At 43.4% G+C, this 27,403-nt stretch overlaps 1 protein-coding gene across 5 annotated transcripts in view; it reads right to left on the reverse strand.

Annotated features, from left to right (window-relative positions):
• Positions 1 to 27,403, reverse strand: part of rbms3 (RNA binding motif, single stranded interacting protein) — a 279,809-nt gene that overhangs the window by 116,693 nt on the left and 135,713 nt on the right. For all 5 annotated transcript variants that reach the window (XM_069693027.1, XM_069693035.1, XM_069693063.1 and 2 more), the window contains 2 exons: positions 22,467 to 22,525; positions 5,385 to 5,476 (listed from right to left, as the gene is read on the reverse strand). In XM_069693027.1, coding sequence (XP_069549128.1) covers positions 5,385 to 5,476; positions 22,467 to 22,525 — 151 coding nt within the window. The remainder of the gene's footprint in view (positions 1 to 5,384; positions 5,477 to 22,466; positions 22,526 to 27,403) is intronic.

The following is a 27,403-nucleotide window of genomic DNA, read 5'->3' on the forward strand; positions in this document are numbered from 1 at the left end:
GTGAGTGATGCTGCTGAGTGAGCACCTGTATCCCCAAAGTCTGTCCAATTATCCTGCTGTATACACAACACACCGTCCCCCCCCTTTACATTTTCCCCAGATTTAACCCATGCCGCGGGGGAAGGCAGGCTTCACTGGGGCAAGCTGTCGTCAGCAACCAACTGTAACAGCACTGTCAGCCGTCCCTTTGATTATCACCCAGAGGTCACCCCGCGTTGAGCCGAACTGTGGGGTCCCGGGTGTCAGCGCAGCTAAGACGTCAGAGAAGTCACCTTTAAAGGATAATAAGAAGAGTGCTGACTGACTGCAGACCACCCAGTGGGGGATCCGTGCTTTTCACATGAATATAAATGTGATATTGACGGGAAATATTCCCCAGGAGACAGAGGAGGAAAAGTCGGGCGGAGAAGACAGAGCAAGTCGAAGGGAGCGAAAGCGAGAATACATGAGCGAGCAGGAGGACTGAACGCTCTGATTCGTTTCACACCGTTAAACCGTCTGAAGAGTCGGCTGGTGACCACCGGTTGATGGGCCGGTGTGTGCCCTGTGTTATCGTAAACATTTGGGATTCACTTCATGGAGGCACTTTAATGATGCTTTTAGCATAATGTCCCCACTGTAATGTGAAGTGAAGGGCAAACGGCGCCTTTCTGTCTGCCTGTAGCTCCAGTGAACCTTATAAATATTAGTTATTCGGACAACGGTGGTGATGGAAGCCCTCTGTGAGCATTACATTACATTACATTTCATTTAGCTGACGCTTTTATCCAAAGCGACTTACAATAAGTGCATTTCAACCACGAGGGTACAAAACCCAGAACAACAGGAATCAAGAAAATACAATTTCTTCAAGAAAGCCAAACTACAAAGTGCTGCCAGTAAGTGCCAGCACTCTCCAACATCGAGACCATTGCTTTGTTTGACACCTTGGTAACCACAGGCACTGATCATTATATCATATTTGAGGTTATCACAGTATAAAAATTCTCCTTTAAAACTTCTCTTCTTTCACGTAGCAAAAATGGAAACCAAAGAGAAAATCTCTGGATGAAATGAATTCTAAAACCACAGACTTACATGCATTTTATTTGGTATCGTAGGGTTTTTAGTCAGATCCAAAGTTTATATAAACCATAACTACAGTAAATCAGACTGTACAGTGTTCGAGTCCATATGATGTTAGGAGTTGTTTTGCTAATTCTAGGCTGTCCAGACTGAGAGGGAGAAAAAAACAAAAACAACCAGAAAGTACAAAAAGGACAGCTTTGTTTTCATCCGGGCTGTTATCAGCAGAAGCCGACTGCAGCGAGAATAGGGACGGATGATTTCCATAAAGACTGGCTGTTGTCTGAAAGCAAGCAGCTGTCAGGCGGAATTACCTCTCCGACACAGACACCACAATCGAGGGCGCCCTTCCCATAATTCAGTCTGATTGGCTCAAGGGGAAAATGGCAGCCAGTGGAGAGTGAGGCGAGTGACTGGTTGACAGGTTTGCATCTGCAAAGCTAGACGCGGCGTTTACCTGTTATCATTCTGTCTGCTCAACGTGTCAGTTTTCTCAGTTCAGGGAGCTACCTGAACAAAGTGGCGAAGAGAATAGACTCCATGGTGTGAGGAGGCAAGTATGTGCCTATACTTTATCTCTCTCACACACACACACACACACACACACACACACACACACACACACACACACACACACACACACACACACACACACACACACACACACACACACACACACACACACACACACACACACGCGCACACACACACACGTGAATGATTATCAGTATATTCTCATAATATTCACCAAGTTCAGCTTTTCTAAATACATGTATGGACTGTGATTTTTCACACTTTATTCATGAAGGCAATGTAACTTTGTTGTAACACTAGTTTACCATTTGACTGGTGGCACATGTGCACATGTTGCTTTCAATTTTTAAAACTCAGTAAACTTCACAAAGCAATGATATTTACCACATATTGGGATGCATTAACCTGGAATACTTTGCAAAACAACTCGTCACTTGTATTTAACCAGCACAGTTTGACATTTTGGTAAATATGCTTGTTCGCTTCTCGCAAAGAGTTGGGATGGTCAGATCAATACCCCTCTCATGTCTTTATGCAAAGTGTGACGCTAGAACTGAGAGGCTCTGGAATGACTAGAAAGAGGGAGAAGTTGGAAGCCAGGCTGACTCCAAAATTTAAAAAAATACACCTCAGAGCCACTAATATACACAAAATCTTATATTTCTTGTGTCAAGTTTGTATGCTAAGCTAGGCTAATTACCTATTGGCTCTGCCTTCATGTTTAACAAGAGAGGGGTATCGATTATCTCATCTAACTCTGTATTAAGGTGACTCAGCATGTCTTCCGAAAATGTTAAACAATTCTTCCTAAATAAGGTCAGGCGACATATTATAATTAAATAATCACTTCAAATTATGTTGATTTATGTATTAGTACACATCAAGATGAGTAGATGAGAATACACATAAACAAATGCTTATTTTATCAGTGCACACAAAAATAAAATGTTTTGTGTATACAAGCATATGGTATGAACAAGCGCAAGCACACAATGATACACACCATCAAGTTCATGCACACACATACTCCACACCTATGCTAAGTGCTCTTATCTGTGACTTGTGCAGAGGTGAGTGACAGGAAGGGAGGCGCAGAGGGGAAGTGTCCTTTAGGTGTCTTAATTATGTCTCCTCTCCTCCCTCTCGCTGTCACCGTCCCCAGGGGAGGACGAGACAAAAGGAAGGCAATGTTTCATCTCTGCTGCCTTGGTATTTGAAATTCCGAGGGGAGTAAGAGCAGAGAGACAGCAGGCTGTTACACTGGTGGAAGAAGAGGAAATCAAGTGACGCTTCCTTTTTTTTCCCCCCCTGTTTCTTGCCTCCTTTAGCAGCTGTGTTTAAAATAAGGCACCTTAATAAAAGTGTTTTAATGGCTTCAAGGCAGGAAAAAAAGGCGCAACTTGATTGCTGTGACAGTTTTATTTAATGAGCTCAAAGCCTCTGGCTCTGACTCGCTATTCGTTTATTACTTTGTTGTGGAGAGATATATGTGACAAAATGGAGCAGAGGGAGTGAGAAAATGAGGCTGAATGCTCTTATTGTGGAAGTTGTCCGTGGCGTTTGGCAATCGCCTTTGTGATTTACACCTTCCGCAGCGCTCACCTGCGTTTTCATCCGGCCCCACCAGGGGGAACGCTGCTCTGCCACGGCAGAGCGGGAGGTGTCAGAGACACCTTGGCAGGTAGGCAGACACAAAGACAACACGCTGTTAATTATTGATGGGAATAAATTGCACTCACTGGATGTTTGGCAGTGCAACACATGGTGGATGTGAATACCAACGCGATTATGAAAGCGCGCCCATGCGTGCGTGTGTGCGTGTGTGTGTGTGTGTGTGTGTGTGTGTGTGTGTGTGCGTGCGTGCGTGCGTGTGTGTGTCGAAGAGAAAACGATGGCGAGAGAAGCAAAAGAAAAGGCGATCAGAGGGAAGGAAGACGGAGCGAGGTGGAGACGTTCGGAGGAGGAGCCGGCGGAGCGATGGTGGTGATACCTGGTAAAGAGACATTAGAGAGATGCAGAGGGAGTCTATAAAAGCAAACTACTCCTTAATGTCTCTCACAAGTGTGATAAAAGCACAGAGCTGCAGCACAGAATGCTGTCCTTTCCATTTGTGTGAACAGAACAAGGAAGCATTGAAAACTAAACTATTATACACAAATGCTAATAGAAAATGATTTTGCAAATGTGCCTACATACACATACATACATACATACACACACACACACACACACACACGCAAACAAAAATTCTTAAAAAGGTCAGCTCTTTTGTTTTGGGACACGAGACCTCTCTCATGAAAATATTGACTGAGAAAAAGGGGAGCAAATGCAAAGTGTGGTCTTAAAATGAGATGGACAAAGAGCAAAGGCTCCTTATCTGTATTCTGAGAGCCTGCCCTCTTATAAATATTGGAAGAAGGACACTGTTGGGGGAAAGGAAACGGCCAAATGGTGCGTTTGAGAAATGGCACACCTGAGCACCACGCGGAATATCATCTCCTCCTGTCAGATCTCATCCCATTTGATCAAAATAATTGCCACCTTCATCGTTATCATCGGTTCTGTCATCTTCACCGGCGCCATCGCCATTCTCCATCTCATCAGGCCTCTTCTTTGGGGTTCAAGAGGGAGGGGTGGGGGGATTTTTTTGGATCAGATCAAAATGCGTCTGGGAAAATCACTCACAGTGTACCCTCATAGTCATCATCATATTTATTGCTTCAATACGACTAGCATTTTCCTCACCTATTTAGATATTCTGACACGAGCAAATCTGTGACTGGTATGAGAATAGCCTGGTTTAGTCTCGTCTATCATAGATGTCCGGGGAGAGAGGGGCCCTGCTGTGCTTTAGTCTATGTTGAGTCTCTGTGCAGTCAACAGGGAAATGAAAACATTAGAGGACAAAAATGAGAAAAGGACAGCATGATCACTGCTAGCGTGAGCCAGAGGGTTGACATACAGCAAACAATATCACTGAAATCCTTCTCTCGGCCTCACAGTTCTTTTGTAAGAAAACCAAACACGCACCAATCCAAATTCAGTCAAAATGTTAATATAAGATTCTATAGTGGCGAATTAGATGACACAAGCCCAGTGTGCGGTTTCCCTCTAAGCTGCTACTCCTCTCCATGTGTGTCAACCTGCCTCTATTGTACAACTCGCTGGGGCTCTCTTTGTACTTCTCAAACAGCTCGTCTCATCTGCTTCCACTTTAGCAGCCTAATAATGCTGCACAACATTAGCACAAGCGGCTGCTCAAACCTCAGCTCGAGCGCAGCCAGCTCACACACTGGCAACCACGCTCGCCATGTAATACTGTAATTCAGCACACATGCATACTCTCACACACAACAAGCCCGCATAACCGCTTGAAACTAGGGACCCCCACTCATACACATCTCCTATGAGACTCCAGCTTTGTCCTTTCACAGAGTGTCGGTAAGATAAAACAGACCTCCAGGCACCGCAGTCACCTCCCAACTTGTCATATAACCATACTTAAATGCAGTTAACAGCCCACATTCAAGAGTCTTCTTATATTAGAGTGAACAAGTTTGTCATTAAACAGCAAAGCGCTGTGGAAAATTACTTCCTATAAACATAAAAATGTGTTTACGGTTAAAACCAGTTTGTACGTGGGAGATTTCAGATCCATTCAGATCTTTTAAGTGTGTTAAATGCGCAAAACTAGATCCCTGGAGGGAGCTGAATGCCCAACAAAGTGCTAATGATAATGCACGGTGTAGAGTAGAGACGCTAACTTGTTTTTAAACACTCCTTACCTTGGCCATTTGGGCCTGCACCCCAGTGGCTTTGAGAGACGACACGGCCTTCTGCGCTGCAGCTGGGCTGTCAAAATCCACAAAGCCATAGCCTGGAGACAGAGAGAGAAAAGAAGAGAGGGAGAAAAGAAGAAGAAGAAGAAGAAGAAGAAGAAGAAGAAGAAGAAGAAGAAGAAGAAGAAGAAGAAGAAGAAGAAGAAGAAAATACAGACATTAGTAAAAAAAAAAAAGAAAAAAAGAAAATGGAGGCAGATGACTAACAAGGAGAATGACAGGCACTTGGTAATTGTAGCAGTAATAGGTTGGTAACATGACTACAGAGGCTGCCAGTTCTCATATCTGGTGAGCACTACATTGTTTGATAATTAGCGACAGTGACGTTCATAGGGGGATGCTATGCATCTTAATTAGTAGCATGGATGAGCGATTTAGTAATAACAAACCCCGGCACCCTGCCCACCTCCACCTCCACACACACATACACTGATACACAGTATGCATGTGCAAACACACACACACACTCGGGTGTAGACGCACGTTAAAAAAAAAAAACACACCGAGTAGCGTAATAATAAAAAAATATATCGCTGTTTGTGATAGTTTGCGGTTTAATGACAACTCATCTGAATTAATTCAAACAAGTAGAATAATTAATGTAATGGTAATTTATGAGAAGCCGATGATTTCAATTCCGTGATTAAAGAATATTACACACATGTACACATAGCACATACACAGAGACGTGTCAATTAATTCTTCAAAACATCACTTTTCACTTGTTCAGCCTTTTGATTTTCTGAGGCTGTGAAACTGGCCGGCCCACATCGTGTTCCACAACACCCGGCATATTAACACAACCCCATTTCACAGGCTCTGTAATCCTCTCCCCGGTAACAAATCTCTCAAAGGTTGACAACATATCAGAGCTGCTGCCATTTCTCTCCCGCTTTCCTCAACTCCATCTCTCTTACATACACGTAAAGACACGCTATTTCTTACAATTTAGCCTCTCTGTTCATCTTCTCACTGCCTCCCTCAATCCCTCGCCGCCTCTCACACACTTTCTCTCTCTGTCCCTCGCTCATATTTTTCCTGACATTAACAGCCACCAGCTCCCCATCTGGAAATTCATCAGCGGAGGAAAGCAGGGGGAATGAAATCTGTGCCTGTGATTTATGAGTTATTGTGATCCTGACGTTCTCCGGGATGTATCGGAGACGGGGGTCACGTCTGTGTTAATTAAAATTTGGTGGCGGATTAAAAGCAGTCAATGGTGCCCTCTGATCCACTGTTTCAGAAGGAAAGTGTAATTACAAAAGGATAATGGCTGTGAGATAGGGTGGGGTGGTGTGTGTGTGTGTGGGGGGGGGGGGCGCACTGGCCATTGCGGTTACCCCATCAACTTCCCAACGATCAAACCCTCACGCATGTATCAGCACACACAGGCATGGACTGTAACGGCTCACTGTGTGCCATTTGCTTTGCACAAATAGCAAACATCTCACTTTCTCAGTCAGTGGAGGTGTGGGTCTGTGTTGTTGTTGTTGTTGTGGTGGTGGCGGCGGCGGGGGGGTCATTATCCTGTCGGAAAGCGGTGAAGGAGTGCGGTGTAATGTGAAAATCATAACCTGTGGCGGAAGAGAAATCGAGCACGAGGGCTGATTAATGGCCAGCTGTTAGAGTGAAGGTGGGAGGGGCAGCTCTTTAATTGTGGAAATATGAAGAGCCCGAGTGAAATGTCCCCGTTGGAAGTACGGGCAATACGACAGGAAACCGGACATGCTCTTTCAAAAACGTAAATGCTATCGCGGAATTAATTTCTTAAGTAGCTGCAATTAGACAAGGCACCCAACCATTTTGTTAGTAAACCTTTAAATGCGCACTTTTAATCGCTATTTATGATAAGCCCGAAAGCCTGGCTTATAATAAGAGAAGCTTATAAAAAAAATATGTAATTGGTGGTTGGGTTTCAGTTACAGAGAAACACTCTCTCTCTCTTGTCTTCAGTAGTATCTACTCATGCATATTCTTCGGACTTTTAATAGAGAGGATTTGTGATACCTGTCTGAGACTTCTGCCACCTCCCACATCTAATGGAGATGAAATGATTATCGGCTTTGGGGAAACTGACACTAACATGTCTTTTTACAGACAGTCTTCACAGTGAAAACAGTTTTCAAGGGACAAACGGAACAGATGGGTGATACACCAACAACATAAAGAGATTCTTTAGGTGTTGAAGCATCCCAAAGACTTTCGATATCCCCTGAAATATACACAAACTGCACAGTGCATGTCTCGAACTCTACGATCGTGCGAGATACTTGTTCCGTAACAATCAAAAACTATAAAGCGAGAGAGAGAAAAAGAAGTGACTATACAAAAGAGAGAAAAATACAACAACAAAAAAAGACAGGTGGTATATAAATACAATTTCACAAAGTACAAAAAACATATAAAACACTATATAGTAATGCAATCAAATTTATGTCACGTTGCAAGACATGCTCACAAACAAATTAGTGTGGTCTTTTCTTGGTTTTTAGAGGCTGCATTACAGTAAAGTGATGTCATTTTCTGACCCTACGAGACCATTGTAGATGTTCTATTATTACCCCTTTACCCACTTATTCATTATATTCACATTACTGATGATTTTTTTTTTTAATCAAAAATCTTACTGTGGAAATATTTTGTGAAAGCACCGATAGGCATCCCTACAATATCGACACTGAGGTATTTGATCCCAAAAAATTTTGCGATATCGAATTTTGTCCGCATCACCCAGCCCCGTCGCGCCATACAAATCCTGGTGCACAAATTCAACAGCCAAGAGTTGTAGAGGCAGATGGGAGCGCGAGACAAAACAAGGAGAGGCAAAGAGTGGCACCTGCGCTTATAGAACTAAGCAGCAAGCGCACAAACAGCCACCCCAGGCGAGATCATTTCTGCTTGGCGAGCGCTGGAGGGCATTCGCACTCTCACAGGTCATCTCTGCTCTCAGAGCGGAGCTCTGTTTGTACAAGTGGACCTGACTTTTGACAATTTGGGGGGCGGAAACCAAGAGAGGCACTGGCCCAAATTATAATATAAAATAATAAAATTTGCTTGTGAGTGACATAATTGACAATATCTATAACATCTGAGCAATGGCCTCTAGTTTTGCTACGACCTCTGTTTCACTGAATAAAATAACAGAAAACAACAATGTTTTTTGGGTTTTTTTTTTTGTGCATCTCAAGTCGGTATTTGACAACTATTTTTGTCCTACAAACAGATGTCAGCTGCTGACGTCTCAGTTGCGATGCAGATTCCCAGTGCAACGTTGGTCCAAATTCTTTCAGTTGCTCTGAAATCTGGTTACTATCAAACTATAGCACGCGATTAATATGACATAAACATCACTCATTAAATTGTTTGGTGGACGTAGGTTGAAGCACTGAGCACCATTATCAGGTGTCTTTCTCAACTCCCTTTAATTCGGCACATATCCGTGTTTCTCTGTTCACAGAGAGTTGGAATATCCAGACTATCCGGGTTACTGTTTGAAAAGACGCGATGCTGTTGAATTTTTAAAACTCTATTTTCAAGGTTGTGAGCACCACATGGGGTCGAGGCAGAAAACATGCTTTTTTTTTGTCATTTGGGTGAACTGACCCTTTAAATGATAGCAGACTCCACTTATTCTCACTCTTTAGAACATATTAAAAGCACATTTAGAGAACCACATATAATGTTACGGATGCCCTCCAGGCAACTGCTGATTCTCTTTAATAATCAGAATATTCCAATGGTGGATACTTGGAACCCCCAATTACAAATTTAATATTCACCCCAGTACCACCTGGAGTGCACTTATCAAACTTTTAGCAGGATGAGGATTTTAGAGAATGCTGACCTATATTCAGAGAGCTCTGAATGGAGGAAGGAGAGAGAGGAAGGCAGAGAAAAAGAGAGCGAGTGAAAAGGTCTGTACAAAAGAAAGGCAGAGCGAGGAAGGAGGTTATTTAAGGTCAGCTGAATGCACTGAATGCACTGAATTGATGTTCAGCGAGCTCACTGCAATAATAGATCCCGTTTGCTCTTCCCCTATGCAGTTATTGTAGCTGATATCTGCATAATGATTCCGTAATGTGGAATGTTTGATCCGTGGCCACAGGGTAAAACTGTTAGAGGCTTGTTTAGTTGAAAAAGAGAATAATAATTGAGAGATATAGTGAAGTTTTAAGGCTCTATTTGTGCTTTTATTAGGGTTGAATGGTTGTGGAGGTTACGGAGAGTCTAACTCTTTCCTATATGTGTATACTGTATGTATGAGTAAGCTCATTTGCTTGAATACCGAGACCTTTAAAGTGAATTGAGTCTGTCTGAATCACCGCTCAGTGTTTAAAAAGGAACAATTTATACACAAGTATATTTAACGTTATCATTGGGTTTAAAGTGGAACTTATATTAACTTGCTTTTAACCTTATATGTATCATTCTATGTAAGGAAATACAAAATATAATGGCACAACATCTATTAAGCATTTTTACATTTTGCAGAATAATATGTTATTGTTTTCCATTGTTGCTGGCAGATTTTGGTTCGTCAGTGAACACATTTGATCCCTTTCATAAACACATCTACACAGCGTACTGTTCCACTAGCAATTAAAAGCCTCCCGCAAGTCTGACTGTAAAGTTTGCCTTCCACTCGGGATTGCACACCAGTTAGCTTAGCTTGCTAACCTTAGCACTGAGTCCACTGCCACTGCAGAGACATAAATAAGACTTGTCCTTTTAGTTAGCCACAGATTTTTATCAAATAATTACACAGTCCAAGCAAACACCACAAAAATGGAATTTACTTTCAGTGCAACTTTGATTTAAAGTAATTATAAGGATTGTTCATTCAGTTAGATTATCAACAGTAATTTGGACAGTCCTACGAAAAAGCCACACTGCCGGTAAATTGAACACAAACACAATTCCATTGACTTCCACTGTACAGAAGGTGGTGGCAGAAGTCTTACTGTGTAGACAAATACATTATTACATGGCCAAATAAAACAAAAGCTATCAGCATGGCTAGACAATATTAGAGATGGCCCTCAAAGACTTGTTTGTATATACTTGTATAGTATGAAATACTGCAGTGTCTATGTGTGTACATGTGTGCGGGTGCACTAACTGTATGGTACAATGACCCTCGGTGAGTCACTGAGCTGAGAAAAAGTCGATTAAGCAGCAGGGTCAAGAAACAACATTACACTCCATGTAAGACATCTCACACACACACACACACACACACACACACACACACACACACACACACACACACACACACACACACACACACACACACACACACACACACACAGCTACACAGAGATGTACGCAGATGTTGCTTGAAGAATGCGTTTCTGAAGCCAAGTACATGCTGTACTGTGAATGCATCCAATGCGGGTGCTCTGCAGTTGCAATTTGAAGTGGGATGCAGAGGGCAAGGTGTTGTTTTGAAGTGTCTGCACAAACACAAACATCCAATCGATAGCTGTCACTTAAAAGCAGCTCAAAGAGACTGACTACATGCGTGGCTGCTAATAATACCATGCAGCTGCGCACTAATATGTGCGCGCACACACACACACACACACACACACACACACACACACACACACACACACACGCACACACACACGCACACACACACACACACACACACACACACACACACACACACACACACACACACACACACACACACACACACACACACACACACAGACTGAGTTGCTGAGGGACACATATATCCACACGAAGCACACTGGGAGGATGACACCCAGACACACACACACACACACACACACACACACACACACACACACACACACACACACACACACACACACACACACACACACACACACACACACACTCTATGCACAGACACACAGACTGTCTCTCTGAGAGGAATAAAGAGAACATGAGCTGCCATATCATATTTCCTGCTCTGGCTCTAACTGGGAGCCTGTCGAGATGAAAGGACCAGCTTCAATCAGTTACTACATGATAGTGTGATGCTGCCATTGCTTCTACTCTACTTAGTGACAGTGCTTGTATGACTATGTGCGCATGAGGCAGGGTGCTCCTTAACACAGTCCCCTCACGGAGGTGTAGAACTACAGTAGATGCCTCCTCGGGCTGCGCTCCACACAAAAGTTTTCAGTGGAGAGTGGAGATAAGGGAGTCATTACAGCGCGTGTATCGACATATCAATCAACTACACATCATTCATGCATTCACCATCAAATTATGCTAATCCTAATTACTTCTGGGGAAAATTACTATTCTTTATCTGCTAATAGTTGGGATTGTTTGGAGTTCCCTATATCCACCACCATTTTCCCCAATATATCCATTTTTCACATTCTCATATTCAGCGCTAATGATCCCATTTTGCACCGCATACAATGGAATAATAATGCCCTAAGTATGAATAATGAATCAACGACAAGTCACGGAGCATTACAACGGTGTGCCGGGGCAAACAGTGTAATTGTTTACGTCCTTGTGAGTCATCAAGAGGAGTTCTGAAGCTGCTGTTGCACATGGATGATTAATCATTGCAGTTACATGTATGTTTATAATTCAAACTTTGCATGTATTAAAGTAATTATGGTTAATGGAGGAGATAGATGGGCCACTCAATGGAAAAATATGCATAACAATGCTGTAATATGATTCTCATGATTAATGGATTCATGGCTGGAGTACCGCATCACGTTCCTTCCTACAGCATGTGCATTGTTCATTACCCCACTATACCGGCAGATATGTGACTGTGATTTCATTTCTTTGTATATTTGAGTATATTTCATATACAGTTGTACGAAATGCTGAAATTATGAGTCAGATAATCAATTTGTTGATGAATAATAAATTAAATCATTCTGACTTTGAGAATCAAGTTATTGTTTATATGTCATTTGTCAAGAAAATAAAGGCAATCAGGCACTGATTTTTGACTCTTAATATGAGGTTTAGGGAACCAACTAATAATTAAGCTGTTGATTTCTTTGTGATTGTCGTTAAGTCTAAAAAATGTCAGGAAAGAAAAAGAAAAATGCTCGAGTTTCGAGAGCCCAAGGTGATGTCATGAATGAGCTCTATCCAACAGTCCTAAACCCAAAGATATTCAGTTCACATTGGTATTAAACAGAGAACGGCATCAAATTCTCACATTTGCAAAGTTTGAACTGGCTAATATAAAATTGTTGTCCTTAATAAATGATTAAAACAATAACAGATTTTCCTCTTTTCTTCTGTTGATCAAGAAACATTTCCCTCTGTGTTTTAGACTCTTAATTTAGTACAACAAACTATATTAATTTTTTCTTGTAATGTATTCGACATGAATGGAATTTAATCGCTTGTGCATTTATAGATGTCTTGTGTCCATTTGGAGGTTTGACCCCCCCTCCCCCCTCCCCCCTCTTAGCTCTGCAGGGAGGATGGGTGATGGTTTTGGGAGGCTGTGGTGAGCTGTGCAAACACTGACGAGAGAAAAAAAAAAAAGCGAGATGGCATCCATGACTGACTGTGGCCAAGCCAAGACCGCCTTGGTCCCACTCCAAACCCAGAGGAGAGCATCCTCACTACGACCGCATTCCTCTGTCCCCCTTCCATTTATCTTGCACCACCAGCAGCTGACTGATGATACATTTTTGCGGCTGCCCTCCGCTAAACCATGCGTTGGTGTGTGTGCGTGCGTGAAAGTGTGTGTGTGTGTGTGTGTGTGTGTGTGTGTGTGTGTGTGTGTGTGTGTGTGTGTGTGTGTGTGTGTGTGTGTGTGTGTGTATGTGTGTGTGTGTGTGTCTGTGCATGTGTGTTGGTTGAATGGGTGTGTACAAATGCTTGCGTGTGACCTCCAACTTTCTTGTTTGTGTGTGTGGGTGCGCGAGTAAACAGGGGAGGATCATAAATCCAGCTTCCCCATTGAGGGATCCCACAGAGAAACATCTGCAATGCATATTTTTTTTTTTTTTTTTTTTTTTTTAAGGCTGCGTATTCAAATGTCAGCTTTAGGCGTGGGACTTCTGACCACATCACTCTCTTCTGAGCATTAACACTGCAGAGAAGTGGCAAGTCATATACAGTAAGTCAACAGTTCCCCCCAATAACACTACAGGCTCATGTGCATCTGACATCCTAAAAATATGCAGTTGTTTTTCTATCCGCAAACAACTCAAAATCCTCACACCAAAAGTTATTTGAAATGGCTTGTACAAACTGACACACTGCAGCTCTTGGAACCACTCAAAATAAAGATCCCTCGTTTACTTGTCCGGCGTCACCATCCTACCTGCCTTGTGCTTGGAGACAATCCCCATTTGTTGTAAAATAACTCTCACAGAGGACTCTTTTATATTAGACACTGGTGACGAGATAGCAGCACAGGCAATTAACTTATCAACCCTGCAACATGGATTTATGGCTCAGGCATTCGTCTTGGGCTGAAGCAGCCAGCCTATTGGCTGTATTGTATTTCTTGTCATCTTCTCTCGCAGGTGTAGGAGTGTCCTTGTCAGAGAGCTGCAGTCGGGATCTGCAGAGGGCAGAGTGCCAGGGCTTCGGGCCAACGGGGGCACTGGCAGCTCCTTGTGTCGAAGACAAACTAAACGCAGACTTGAAAACAACGAATTCCTCAACCAACATCTGTAAAAGTATGATAGATGCAATCTGTATATTGTAACACTGAAGCGCCAACAGAAGAAGATGCATATTTTTCACAAAAAGATTGCTTGTACATTATAGATGAAACTGTTTTCTTCTTTTATGTAATCGTTTGGACACTAATGCTGCAGTGATTGAGAAATCACACTGTAGAAATTGTTTTTATGAAGGTATTTTGTTCATACTGCAGCAGGGATGCAATGTGCAATGCAGTGCAATATGAGATGAACATTTTCACAGGTCAAATATAGAAATACTTCAACATATGGGCTCGTGATAATCATCTCCTCTCTGTCTCAGCATTTGTTTCATCCTCATTTTCCTCTTCATTTTTCTTCCTCATTAATTAATTCACATTTATTCACACTCATTAGCTCTAGCACAGAGCCATATGGCTCATACTATATTTCAAGCTCTAAATTGAACATAACAGTCGAAACGTTATTTATAATAGAGAGGCCTACAGTTATATTACAATCAACACTGTGTTTTAAAAAAATTATTATTAAGACAAACAGAGTCTGGCTTTGGAGGACATAGCTTCTAGCATTACCTCTGGAGCCACAAGGTCATCTTCATAAAGGTCAAGAGGCATTCAAAAATAGTGTTTTTCACACAATTAAAGATAATCCTCTCATCGCTGCTATTCACTGATGTAAAGTGGAAGAATATTTTGCGAAAGATGTGAAAAACAGTCTCCCGCACTGCGCCGGCACATCGCTTAGTTCTCCGGTCGCTTCATTAGCTTGCTAACTTAACAGCAAAACCCTGATGTGTTTGGTGCAACATGTGAAGAGCACTCGAGAAAGGTTTGAGACCTGAAGGGTGTTAATTACTTGTGAAGAGGTTGTTAAAATGAAACCCGTGGCAAAAAAAAAGTAAAAACTGAGTGGCTGTACAGAACCCACATGCACGTATCTCAAAAGAACACACACAAAGACTCACACATGCAAAGCACGAATGCTAACACTAAGCATGAACAGAAGTGTACAAGCAAACACAAACTGGTAAATGCCAGGATATACACACACATGCCTGTACTCACACAGCCACGCATGTTAACACACTGCATATTCATAGCGATACAAGTACCGCCACTCTTTCACACACACTCAGGTTAGAATGTCAAACAACCTTGAATAGCTTCTCATCATTTGGCACCCGTTGATGTGAAAATGCCACCAGCAGTATAAGCACATATTTTACACAAAGAGCAGATGCAGTCCTTCTCTTCTTTCACACTCCTCTTCCACTTCACCCATAGAGAGTCTTAAAATACCTGCTCTCCAACAATACCTGCAGCTAAATATCTGCATTCATGCTGGGTAGCATCTTCTGGGCCTCCACGTTATCCCCATTTGAGCAGCAGTTTGTAATAAGCAATGTAATCACGTCAGGTACCGGGCCTGAAAGCACCACCAGAGAAGAGAGGCTAAATATTTGAACAAAGCCGGATCAATGAAAAAGCAAGTGCCCTCGGAACATGGGAGAAAATCTCCAGGTAGAGACAAACATTAAAATCCGGACAAAGACAAATCGTCCTATTCCTCCGAACAACTATGCAGCCCATTTCTTTTGTCTTGCATCTGTTAGTCATTCATGAGGAACGGCCAGGCCGCCCCCAGCTAGCCCTCCTCTTCATTGCAGTTATGATTTATGCCTTCCTTAACTAATCAAGGGTATGATCATTAGTCAGGGGATGTGCAATGGGCCAGGGCCTTGGCAGGTCAGTGGAAGGCCATATCTCACATTGTGGTTCCCATGCCATCCATGGGTTAGGTCCGGGATAAGAGATGACGGGAGGTACGCCTCCTCACCGTCCACGGTGCTCGCTAAAGCACGTGTCAAAAAAAAAAAAAAAAAAAAACCCACAAGTAAACTAATCCAGAGACATGTTGTAAAATGGATTGAGCCAGTGACAAGAGGAGAAAACCATCACGGTGACAAAAACCTGCAAAAGAGATTCCCAAGGGTTTGTTTGCAGTTTGTTCAAATTTGTTAGATATTTTTGGTTTTTGGTTTAGATCCAGAGGACAGAAAAATTAGAAATTAACAAATTTCCTACATCTGCAACGGATCCGTGAGAATTTTTTTTTTTTTTTTTTTGCTCTTCTGGTCTATTTTGAACCATGATTCTCTGGTCCCTGGATCTCATCTCACCACGACCTCCACAGTAAATACACACACACACACACACACACACACACACACACACACACACACACACACACACACACACACACACACACACACACACACACACACACGAATTAAAAATACAAACACATAAACAGGAGATTACCACACTGCATGCAAAAACAGCACAGGAAGTGGAGGGGGTACAAAAGGTCAGAGCTCCAGGAATGTGGTGCTCATGGCCCAAGCACTGCTTCTATTTATGACAAACTTGGCCAATCAGACTTGGTGAACTGCCAACTTGGATCTTACAGGGCAGTAGTGGGGCGTGGAAGGTGGGGCGGGGGAGGGGGGAGGGGATGTTTGTGATTGGAGGGGTGTTAACAAAGGCCGCGGGTGTTATCCAATGAGGTTCTGCATGCTGAATCTGTCCAAATCAATGTGATTATCTCTCAGCTATTGCTAATTAGAGTCATTAATACGCAATGCGAGCAGGAAACGGCGAACACTTTCGCTCCCTTTCTCCTTCAGCTGATCTCGCCTCTTTCTGGAATGGCTTTGAGGGAGCGGAGGCATTTGGAAAAGGTCTGTTGTTGGCCACACTTCAGTCGAGATTCTCATCTGCACATAATTCACTTTCAAAGGGCAGAGGGGGCGGCAAAGAGAATCCTTAATTGCGCCGGCACAGTGTACAACATAGACAAATGTTTATATCTTGGCCCTCTAATGAGAAACCAATAACGGATGCAGAAAGCACTCTCTGCCCCCCCTCCTCCCCTCCCGCCACCCCAAATACATATGCACATGACAATGAAAAACAGGCCTTTTCTGTGCACGTCACCTCATTCATCAATACCCCTTCTGCTCGGAGTCATGCGATACTCCACTTAGGCACTGATGCAGCCATAAATCTGTTTTTATAGAATGTAACATTGCCTGTATTTCTCCATTAGGTTGATCTCGTGGTAAGGGCAAAGGATGCTTCAGATTGTAATGGTCAGTCTGGACAGGCTTTTAAACTGCACCATGCAGAGGCTGCTGGGAAAAAATGTATTCTGTATTCCAAAACTCAAGGACTTCAAATTTGAATAACAGTATGTGGGGAAATTATGCTGTAAATAGGTACTAATTATATTATTTTTTTTCAGATGAGAAACAAACATATGTTACTTTAAACTAAAATCAAATGTTTGGATACAAAATTTGTGAGGATAAAATAAGAGGTTAGCATGGTTTACATAAAGTCACCCACAAAATAGAGTAAAGGCGACAGTAATTATTTCAAGATGTGAGTTTATGTAATGCCCTTGTGAGTGTTTAGCATCCTCATGTAAAAATGGATGGCAAGTTACAGGGCAAAGAAATGAACAACAGCTAACCGGTGAACACAAAGCCATGAGAGACTATCTTCACATCTCATCTATCTCCCACAATTCAGTGCGGTGGGCCGTCGCGGCGCAGCGCCAGTCAGGCCAGTGGATCTCGGCACAGCCTTATCTCCCAGCGGCGGAGGAGGAAACGGAGGTCCTTTAAAGGGCTGAGGTCATTTCCTTTGCCTCCAGGCTCTGGCAGGAAAAATAAAATGTCTCCATTCGGTCAGCCCTGCTTTATTTCAAATGCCGCCGCTGCCTTTTAAGAGGCCCTCGTGGGCACGGATGGCAAATGAGCGGTTTTGGGTTCTCGCAATATATTCCTTTTTCTCTCTCCCGCTGCCATTCTCAATCCCCCACTCCATCTGTGATGTAAACCCCAAACCTCTGCTGTATTTCTACAGTGTATGTGAAAGTGCAGAGACAGATATATAGATAGAGTATGAGAGGGAGAGAGAAAAACAGAGACAAAGAGGGAAGGAGAAGCGGAGTGAGAGTGTGGAGGAGCATGAGAGCGAGAGAGATGAAGAGCTGAATGCCTCACAGCGCTTCACAGACCTAAAGCCCTTTCGCAACTTCCTGTTCCTCTCTGAACTGGGCAACGTCCACAGAATGCGTATACTGTATATATTGGAATGCTCAGTTTATATGCAACTGTTGTGTGCCCTTGTAGGATTACAGACGTGTGTGTGTGTGTGTGTGTGTGTGTGTGTGTGTGTGTGTGTGTGTGTGTGTGTGTGTGTGTGTGTGTGTGTGTGTGTGTGTCATGGAGTAAGGGAGGGAGTGAGTCAGTGCTGGGAAGATAGAGAGGCTCATTGAAAGGCCTGCGTGGTGCGGTGGTGGAGGAGAGCAGCCAGAACAGGCTGACAGGCAGGCAGGCAGGCGGGCAGGCGGGCGGGCGGGCAGGCGGGCAGGCGGGCACACATGCTGTGATGTAAAAAAGAGGAGTGATAGATCTATTGCATGGCCGCTGCTGCTGCAAGGGCCCCACACACCTCAAGCAGATGGATGGGGAGTGCGTGCGTGCGGGGGGGGGGGGGGGGTTCGATTAGTCTTCGTGCGTGCCCTTTTGTGTGTGCGAGTGCGTGGGAGAGCTGTATTACATGGTGTCTTGGAGTGTAGTTTTTTCTGATGTGATACTTCAAACAGGGCTTTACAAGCACTTTACGCCACACAGTCGTCCAGCAAATGCATAGATAGATGCGTGGCAGAGGAGAAACGGCGTGCGCGTTCATGTTTAGTGCGTGGGCACCTGTGTTGGTTTATGTTCGTGAGCGCGCTGCAGTACACGCTTCCCTAACGCCCTGACCTGTAAGTACAGGAAGCGTCATCGCTGTTTTTTTGTTTTTTTTTCATCTGCTGCTCCACAACAGACAGCTTCCACTCCCACACTCGCTGTTCCATCTCGCATATCGTCGGCTTTCTATCATCTCATCTTACAGCGCACACTATTTTAATCGTTTAATAGGCGTTTAGCGTTACAGAAAGAAAAAAAAGGGAGGCACTGAGTATTTACATACTATATGAAAGAATATTGAAATTCTATATCATGTAGGTACACAGTTGAGATGCATGTAAATGTATGTTAACACACACACACACACACAGAGATACAAAATGAGGCTGCAGGTGCAGGAAAACAAGAAATACAGTGATGGTAGTGTTTATGAAAAGATTCAACCTGCTTTCATACAGCTTTTGCCAAAACATATATGTCAAGGAGATCCTGTAGAGGGCAGCTATTCAACTTCAATAGCGAGTGGGCTACATGGAAAATCACAGTGGGCTTGTGGTCCACACGGAGTACTTTGTCAAATAATGGCTACAAATAACTCTTACAGTATAATGTTAATAGAAAGCAGTGCATTCGCTGCAAACCAAGCAAAACGGTTTATTACTGGTTGTGGCTGGCTAAGTAGATAAATACATTTCATTTGCTCTGGAACTGGGAATTTTCTAAATTAGCTTTACAAAATGTTTAGAAGCTTGTTGTTATGTTAGCTAATGCGAGTTCCTCTGTGGCCCACCAGCGCAGAGGGCAACGCGAGGCTTGACTGAGCGAATGGCAGGTGTGTTGCAGGTGCCATCCTGCTGAAGTGAATCACATCACACGCTGCTGCTAACACACACACTCACCGGGTTTCCCTGATCCTCCTCGTCCCAACGCTATCCTGTCGCCAAGGTTACTAACGCAGGAGATGCACACTCCTACTTGCTTGTATCATTTTTGGACTATTGTTCAGATGTCTAAACGTAGCGCAGGAATACGCACCTTCGCTTTATTTATCACATCGCACATATGTCAGACTGATATTGCCTGGCCATAGAAAAAATTCAAAAGGGCCATATCCAGCCAGCCGGCCACTAGTCGAATAGGCCTGCTGTCGAACCTCCCCCATGTTGAACCTGCTACATGTTGAAATATAGTCATCAAACACATCTACCTGAAAAGAAAATACACTAACATCTAGAGTCCATGCTCTGTATAGTAACTAATTACGGCTTTATTTTCATAAAATCATGTCTAAATTTTTTCATAAATCATAAACAAATCATGCACTGGACGCCTTAGCAGAGAACATCACGTTAAGCTCGTTGCACTTTTTTTGCTGTATCGACATGTGATGTTCTCTAGAGGTATCTGCCTTTGAGTCACCTGCTGCTTCGGATGGACGTATTGAAAAAAATGAAAGGCAGCATTTTCTTTCGACAGATCAGTATCCGCAGTGTGCGAGACGATAATGTAACTCAACCGGTAAATTCATTTATACATGCTTTAATACCTGAAACAGACACATACTTTCTTGCTCTGCATCTCCAAACTTCTGGAAACCAAAAGCTTTTCAAGCAACAAAAATGAAGAGGAGGAGAAAAAAACAAAAATACAAGCAGAGTAGAAAAAGTTAGTCAGTGAGGACGAGATATGATGCCCTCTTTGTTTTTCCAATGGCTGATTGTCGATCTTTCTGTCTCACTCGCGCTTTCTCAGAGATGACTGGTCCTGACCTCTTCTCTAAGCTCATTTTTTCGCATTGTTTTGGCAGTGCGCTCACTAAGCTGAACTAAAAACAAATAACACGAGGTGGAGGAGAGGACGAGGAGGAGAGGGAGAGGAGACGGAGGAGAGGGACGCTCTCTGTGTGACGGCGGCACAGCGGTGATGAGCCACCACCCTGACGTTTAAACAAGTGTCAGGGTCAGAGAGGTCAGATGACTGGAAACAATGCGCGAGTAGACCGGGGCGACGTGCCGATCCCGCTTTGTTGCCAGGAGCGCACCCCAAGGCTATCGGGCCTCGATGCATCTGCTCGGCACGCTTTGTTACCTGCTCACCTTTCAGGACATACCGAGGGTGGGAGAGATGGAGAGCCATTGCATCAAAAATGATATTTTTGGGCAGTTTTGCTTCACCTCAACTCGTCTTTCAAAGAAGAACTTTTTTTCTTCAAGGTTACGAAGCCCTTCTCCTCACACTCTTTCTTCCTCTTTGTGCACATCTCCATCCACCTCCCTCTCTCTCTCACCGGGTGCAGAGCAGGACCATCCTTTCCACTCATAAAATACGTCTGCTTATATTTGCTTCTTGGCATCTCGGCAGCGCTGCATTCCAGGAGGGTGAGTTATGGGAAATGTTGTCTCCCACACAACACAGTACTAAGCAGGGCTGATTTTTTTTTTTTTTTTTTTTTTTTTTGCGCTGTGCATAACTCAGGTCAGCTGGACTCGGGCGGCAATAAACATTTCATGTATTCGATTTCTTCAATCCCAGAAATTCAAAGAGGTTTTGTCTCACCTCTTTTCAAAGCTGCCCCCTCCCACCTCTCCTCTTTAATCCACTCTGTTCTGTGTCCTGTGACCTGCAGATACATCCTTCCCACTAACATGCATCCAGTGTAGTCTTTAATAGCCAGTAGGGCTCACAAAAAAGGACCTGCCAAGATAATCAGCCTTTTTTTATATCCTCTAAAAAGGCACAGGTTCTTTTTCCTAAACATTTTGACCCAGAGCATGCCCGGCAGGATAAACTCATGTGTGCAGCGGGGTTAAGAAGGCAGCTTCACCTTGAAAGGCCACACTTCTGAGCCGGGGAAACCACAAAAAGCAATTAAAAGTATTGATGGAACTTCAATGGCTCTTAAACAGTGCTGCCAGACACCTCGGGGCAAGTAGCACACTAATCTTTTCTTTCTTTTTTTCCCATCCCCTCTTTCAGAATTTCCTCACTTAAGACTTCGCTGGTTGTCATAATTACCAACTCGTGTTCAAGAAAAAAATAAAAAGGTGTAAACTGTATTTGCGGGCATGCAAGGCAGGTGGCCAAGACACTAAGAGGGTGAGGTTGACAATAATAATAATAATAACTGAAGTTGATCTAATCCCAGCTAGCTTGTTACCTCGCTAATTGGTCGAGTAAGTGCACATGTTCAAGCATGTAATTGTGTGTAGTACGTGTGCTCCAGAAACACTTTCAAATGAGCCTGTAATGTCAGTGTTGCATGTGTGCATCCTTTACTGTGCAGACACTAATGAAAACACCCTTTCAAAAAGATTGTCGTCCGTCCGACAACAGGAAATCGAAGAGGAGATAGGGAGGGGCTGAGACAGCGGCTGCCTGCCCGCTCATCCTCTGAAGCAGCACAGCGCCATCCAAGAGCAGGTTGTTTACCCGAAACCCGACTGCGGCGTGAAGCCAGCAACTCTCTAAATCACTGATTTATGGCACTAGGCTTCCTTGGCTGATGTCTAAATTTACAGCGAGGGTTTGGATTGCTGCTCTGTGACAAGGCAAGTCTCAAGAATGATAGCTGCTGCACTAAAACAAGGTGGGTGTACAAGCCACAGTAAAATAATCACTTACCTTTGCACTGGTTAGTGTTCTTATCCAGAATGGCCTTGGTTGACACTATTTTTCCATACCTGCGAAGACACAGAAATTAAATTCAGTGTTTTTGACTCAACATGACCCACAGGACCTCTGACTGGTGGGCCAGTTCATTCACATCACCCTCCTGTGGTTACAGCACACGTCTTATTTTCCATACTCGCTGCCATTTAGTTGCAACTACCAATTTGCAAAGTCGCACAAATGTCAGAAACCAATGGAAAGAGAAATCCCTTGAGGTTAATAACATTATGTTTATGGCTGACTTCAAATGAATGTGCAGGCCTTTGCCATTTCAGAGAGTCACTGGACATTATCGAAAGGTCTAAAAGCACAGTACAAATGTTTATATTAGCATAAAAGTAAAATCATATTTAATTCTGATGAATTTCTTTCATATCTAAAAACTACACCACGAACAGAAAACAAAGCGAGTCAAAGGAATACTGATATAACATGTTAATTCGTGAGTTTTACAGGTGTCGGTAGGTGTCTCATGGAACCTTAAAACAGACACAGTTTTGTTTCTCCTGCTGTTTCCGTTCTTTGTAGTTCACGAAGCTAACCGCCAGCTTCATATTCAATAGACACATAACGTACACCAGCAAGCCTAAATATTATTACCACTTCCAGAAGAAGCGAATAATGCAGCGATGTCATGACAACAGCGTATTCTCGCTGTCAACGTGTTGGACATAGGAGAAATGGGCACGGTGAAGACTTTAAGGAGGAACAAGTTGTTACAACGTGGGTCCGTGCAACTTCAAAGCACCAATGGTTGTGGTTTGCTCAGTCAGCAGTGGTGAGCACCTGCCGTCAGTGAGGAGGGACTAACCATGAACTGGTGACATGGTGTTGGGGGGGAGGAGGGGAGGGAGTCTGATCTGCGGCAGCTCAAACTCACAACTTAAAAGGGGTAAAGGATCTGCTGGTAAGGTCTTAGTGCCAGACACCACAGTGGCACCTTAAGCTCCAAAACAGCAGCACATGAGGCGGGGCGGTCGTACTATGTTTGGTGCATCGATGTATGAGAGTGGCATCAATCTTCTCGTCCACCTCTCGGAGGGAAAGTGAGCAGGTTTATTTCCAACACAGTTAAACTATTTCTTTCATCCAATCAGAACAATCCTTTACTATCACAGCACATTTGCAATGACGTGAACATGTACTTGTCTTCCTGTATTTTGAAATATTTCAGTACATGGAATTTGTGATAAAAAAAAAAAAAAATCATGAGAAGTGTGAGATGTGTACAATGCAGGATGTGACCTTGTGAAACCAACTACAGAAGCCTAAATGTATAAAAGCTGTATAAGGAAAACTATGCTCTTAGGCTAACGCGCTGCCGACGCAGCTCCCTGCAAATTATCATTCTTTAAGCCACAGCTGTGTATTCACTGTGAGTTGCTACGACAATTTTCACAACTGAAAGAGTGACCTTACCGACTGACTGACAGTGAGTTATTCTATCTGCTTGTCTCAGCTAAAACTGCAACATGCTGCATTGTGTGCAGAGCGAGAAGTGCTGTCGCTCTTGTAAGTACAGTTTGTGCCAATCTATACGTGCAGATATAATGTCTGCATCTGTAGACGTGTGCTCGCGGCTGCTTGTACAATTACACTCGAGTACGTGATGCACATCTGGGTATAAATATGAGAGTGAGAACAATTCCCTGTGAGTCAAATGCACATCAGAACGAGTGAACGGAGTAAAAACAGCCACCTCCACACACACACGCACGCACGCACACACACACACACGCACACGCACACACACACACACACACACACACACACACACACACATTCTGTAGGGAAGAAGTGGCGCATCCGGGTCCATATTTCACCAGCAGGGGATAATTGTGCCATTTCTCAACGAGTGGCGGAGACTCTATTTACTGCATGCTGCGGTGGGATGGGTGGTGGATATGAACTGATGAGCTCCGAGAGGAAAACTACCAGCTCACACACACTAATACAGATACCACATGAGTAGACTCAAGCGCCCACACACACACACACACACACACACACACACACACACACACACACACACACACACACACACACACGCGCGCACACACGCACGCGCGCACGCAGAGAGGCAGCACTCTCCAATCAGTGGATTGTCTCTCTTCAGCAGATAAACAGGCCATTTTAGCTATAGGGATTCATAATCTACTGCAACAGAACAGGACTAACGTGCACTGTTTGATCATACTGAGACACTCTCAAGCATGAGTACACAAGATGAACATGGAACAGGAAGGGTTCATTTGATTAGAGAGCAAGCAGCTCTGGGGTGGCGACAGCAGTAAATCAGCATTTTCTCTACAACCCCAGAGAGAAACTTTCAAATGAGAATTACCAATATGGGCGCAATCATGGTTTAGGTAGTTAAAGGAGTTTTCACAGCTGAAAGTCAAGGTTCATGTTTTTGTTGCATTGTTGACATTTCATCTGGTTCATTTTGGTTTCGCGTTGCAATTTTGCGAGTGCACTAAAGACCTTCGAATGACAAACGTGCAGCCGTCATCACCTACGTCAGCGGGGTGTCCTGTTACCTGACATTAATTGGTTTGTAAGCCGGCTTGCTTCTGACGTCAGCGTGTTGTCAATTTGTCCGGTAGCCTTTCCCATTTGAATGAAGAAAAATTAGCTCTCATTTCATTGTCACTATGCTGTTATTATTAAATTATTATTATTATTTCCCTCTGAGGGATTAATAAAGTATCTATCTATCTATCTATCTATCTATCTATCTTATTATAGTGTGACTACCAGATTTATATTCCTCTCAGAAAATAAGTTGTACGTTTTGGCATTTTTCAAGTTGACTTTTTGATTTTGGATTGTTGGACACAATTACTATCACATACTTTGTCTCCTCCTCTCCACATAAGCTACCAAAGCATATTCTTCCTTTTTGAAATGTTTCTTCTTTTATTGTTTAATAGGTGACAATGGACTGCCACAACTTCCTCGAATTTATCCAGAAGTCTAAACAATTGAAAAGTGTTATCACACTGCACTCGAAAAAAAAAACCTCAGTTTGATCTGGACTGATACCATCTATCTTAGCTGATGACTTGAAATTAGACTGAAGAACCATTTACTGATAAAATAACAATTTGAAGACATTCACAATGGGTGATACTGAATCAAATTTTTTTTTTAAATATCAAAGCAAATTTCTCAATTCTAATATGCAACAATTCGAAACACTTTCAAAACTATAAAGTAAAAAACATGATTCTAAAAATGTTGTCAAAACTACAAAACAGTCTTCTGCAAAAACATGATTTAAGATATACTGTACGTCAAAAATATGATCAAATCAGACACGATATACAATCTTACACCACAATATTTACATTGTGTGATTTACTGCCTCTTGCCTATTTGCACACAGGTGTCTGCCCTCCTTCAGTATTTAAGTGAAAAATGTTGTAAGCTTTCATTCTGGGAAGCAGTTAAAAAGCTCAGTGCTTTTGGCACAAATTGGGGGAAAGTTCTCATTAAAACTTTGTTTGGACTCTGGGGAAGCAGGAGACAGTAGCTTTCCAATGCCAGCTCATCACTACTTGCCTCATTAAATGTTAAAGATGGCTCATCAATGCATCCTATCCGCGGTCCAAACACACCACAAAGACACTGCGGGGAGATGAAAAGGCAAGGAGGAAGGAGCCAGCCCCGCGCCCATAATGGAGACATATTGGGGATGGATGGCGAATGTGATCAGCGTGTTCATATATGTGGGGAGTGTGTGCGGCTGTGGATGACCCTGCTGGAGGCTCCTTCGCCTCTCTGCCAACCAAGCCTGGGGAGGCTTTGATGTGACAGAGGCAGTCCCTGTGAAGCGCAGGTTTAACACCGTGATGCCGTGGCCGGGATGCAAAGCCTGTCTCCACTAATCCTATTTCAATCACTCTTGCAGCCTCTTATCTCTTACTCTGCTGGCCTTCGCCCCCCCCCCCTCCCAAACCCCCCCTCCATAAATCTTCTCCTTTCTCTTTCTCCCTATTTCTCCCTTAACGTCTCTCGACCACACTTCCCATTTTCCTTTCCTGTACTGCATCCGTCATTTCTCCCCTTTTGTCTCTCTGTTCCTCGTTTCTCCTAATAGGAATCCCATGGCAATCATTCTGATGCAATATCGGATCAACCCTAAGAAAAGAAGACGCCAGATATGAAACCGTCTATAAAAAAAAAAAAAAAAACCAGCAGCTTTATGAGCTATTTTAGGCTGATGAAAATGTGCAAATTGTGGTAGATGTGAAACATGTCATTCGCTTGACAGCTGTCTGGGCACTGAAATGCGATAAAACTGAAGCTGAGCCGAAAGCTCGGCAACATTTTTGAGAGGGCAGCTGCGTGTGCGCGAGTGACATCCCAGTGCTGCATGTCTTTCTTTCCTCGCTCTCTTGCTGGATGAGAGGATCCAGGCGTATACCATTTCCGTCATCAGGGGTGGGAAAGTGAAGAGGCTCTTTACTGTACGTGGGCAGGGAGAGAGAGCTGGCCAGAACCACAACACGTCACTGTGGTGTTGCTGCTACGCAGGAAACACAGCGCTGGAAAGGACGGATGGACCACCCACATGTTGCGCTCAGACCTTGCCCTCAGTCTCTGGACACACTCTCCAAAGATCTGTGATTATGTGTCTGCATGATTACACAACACAGCGATGCCTTGAACAGCAGGCAGGTGAAACCTGAACTGGGATCTAAGACCACCTCCTCCCATCTGTGCTCTCAGAGGGTCCTTGTATACAGTATATGATTGGTGAGGTGTGCGAGTGCGTTTCTTTTCCTGTGCTTGTGTGTGCATATGACAGTCCACCTGTGCCTGAAGATGAAGATTTGAATACATACACCATTTTTGGAAACCTCTTCCCATTATTTCATTAAAAG

This window comes from Brachyistius frenatus, unplaced genomic scaffold, assembly GCF_029030835.1.
Source record: "Brachyistius frenatus isolate BFR_SWC_R1_liver_20210118 unplaced genomic scaffold, ASM2903083v1 Contig_2, whole genome shotgun sequence".
NCBI lineage: Eukaryota > Metazoa > Chordata > Actinopteri > Embiotocidae > Brachyistius > Brachyistius frenatus.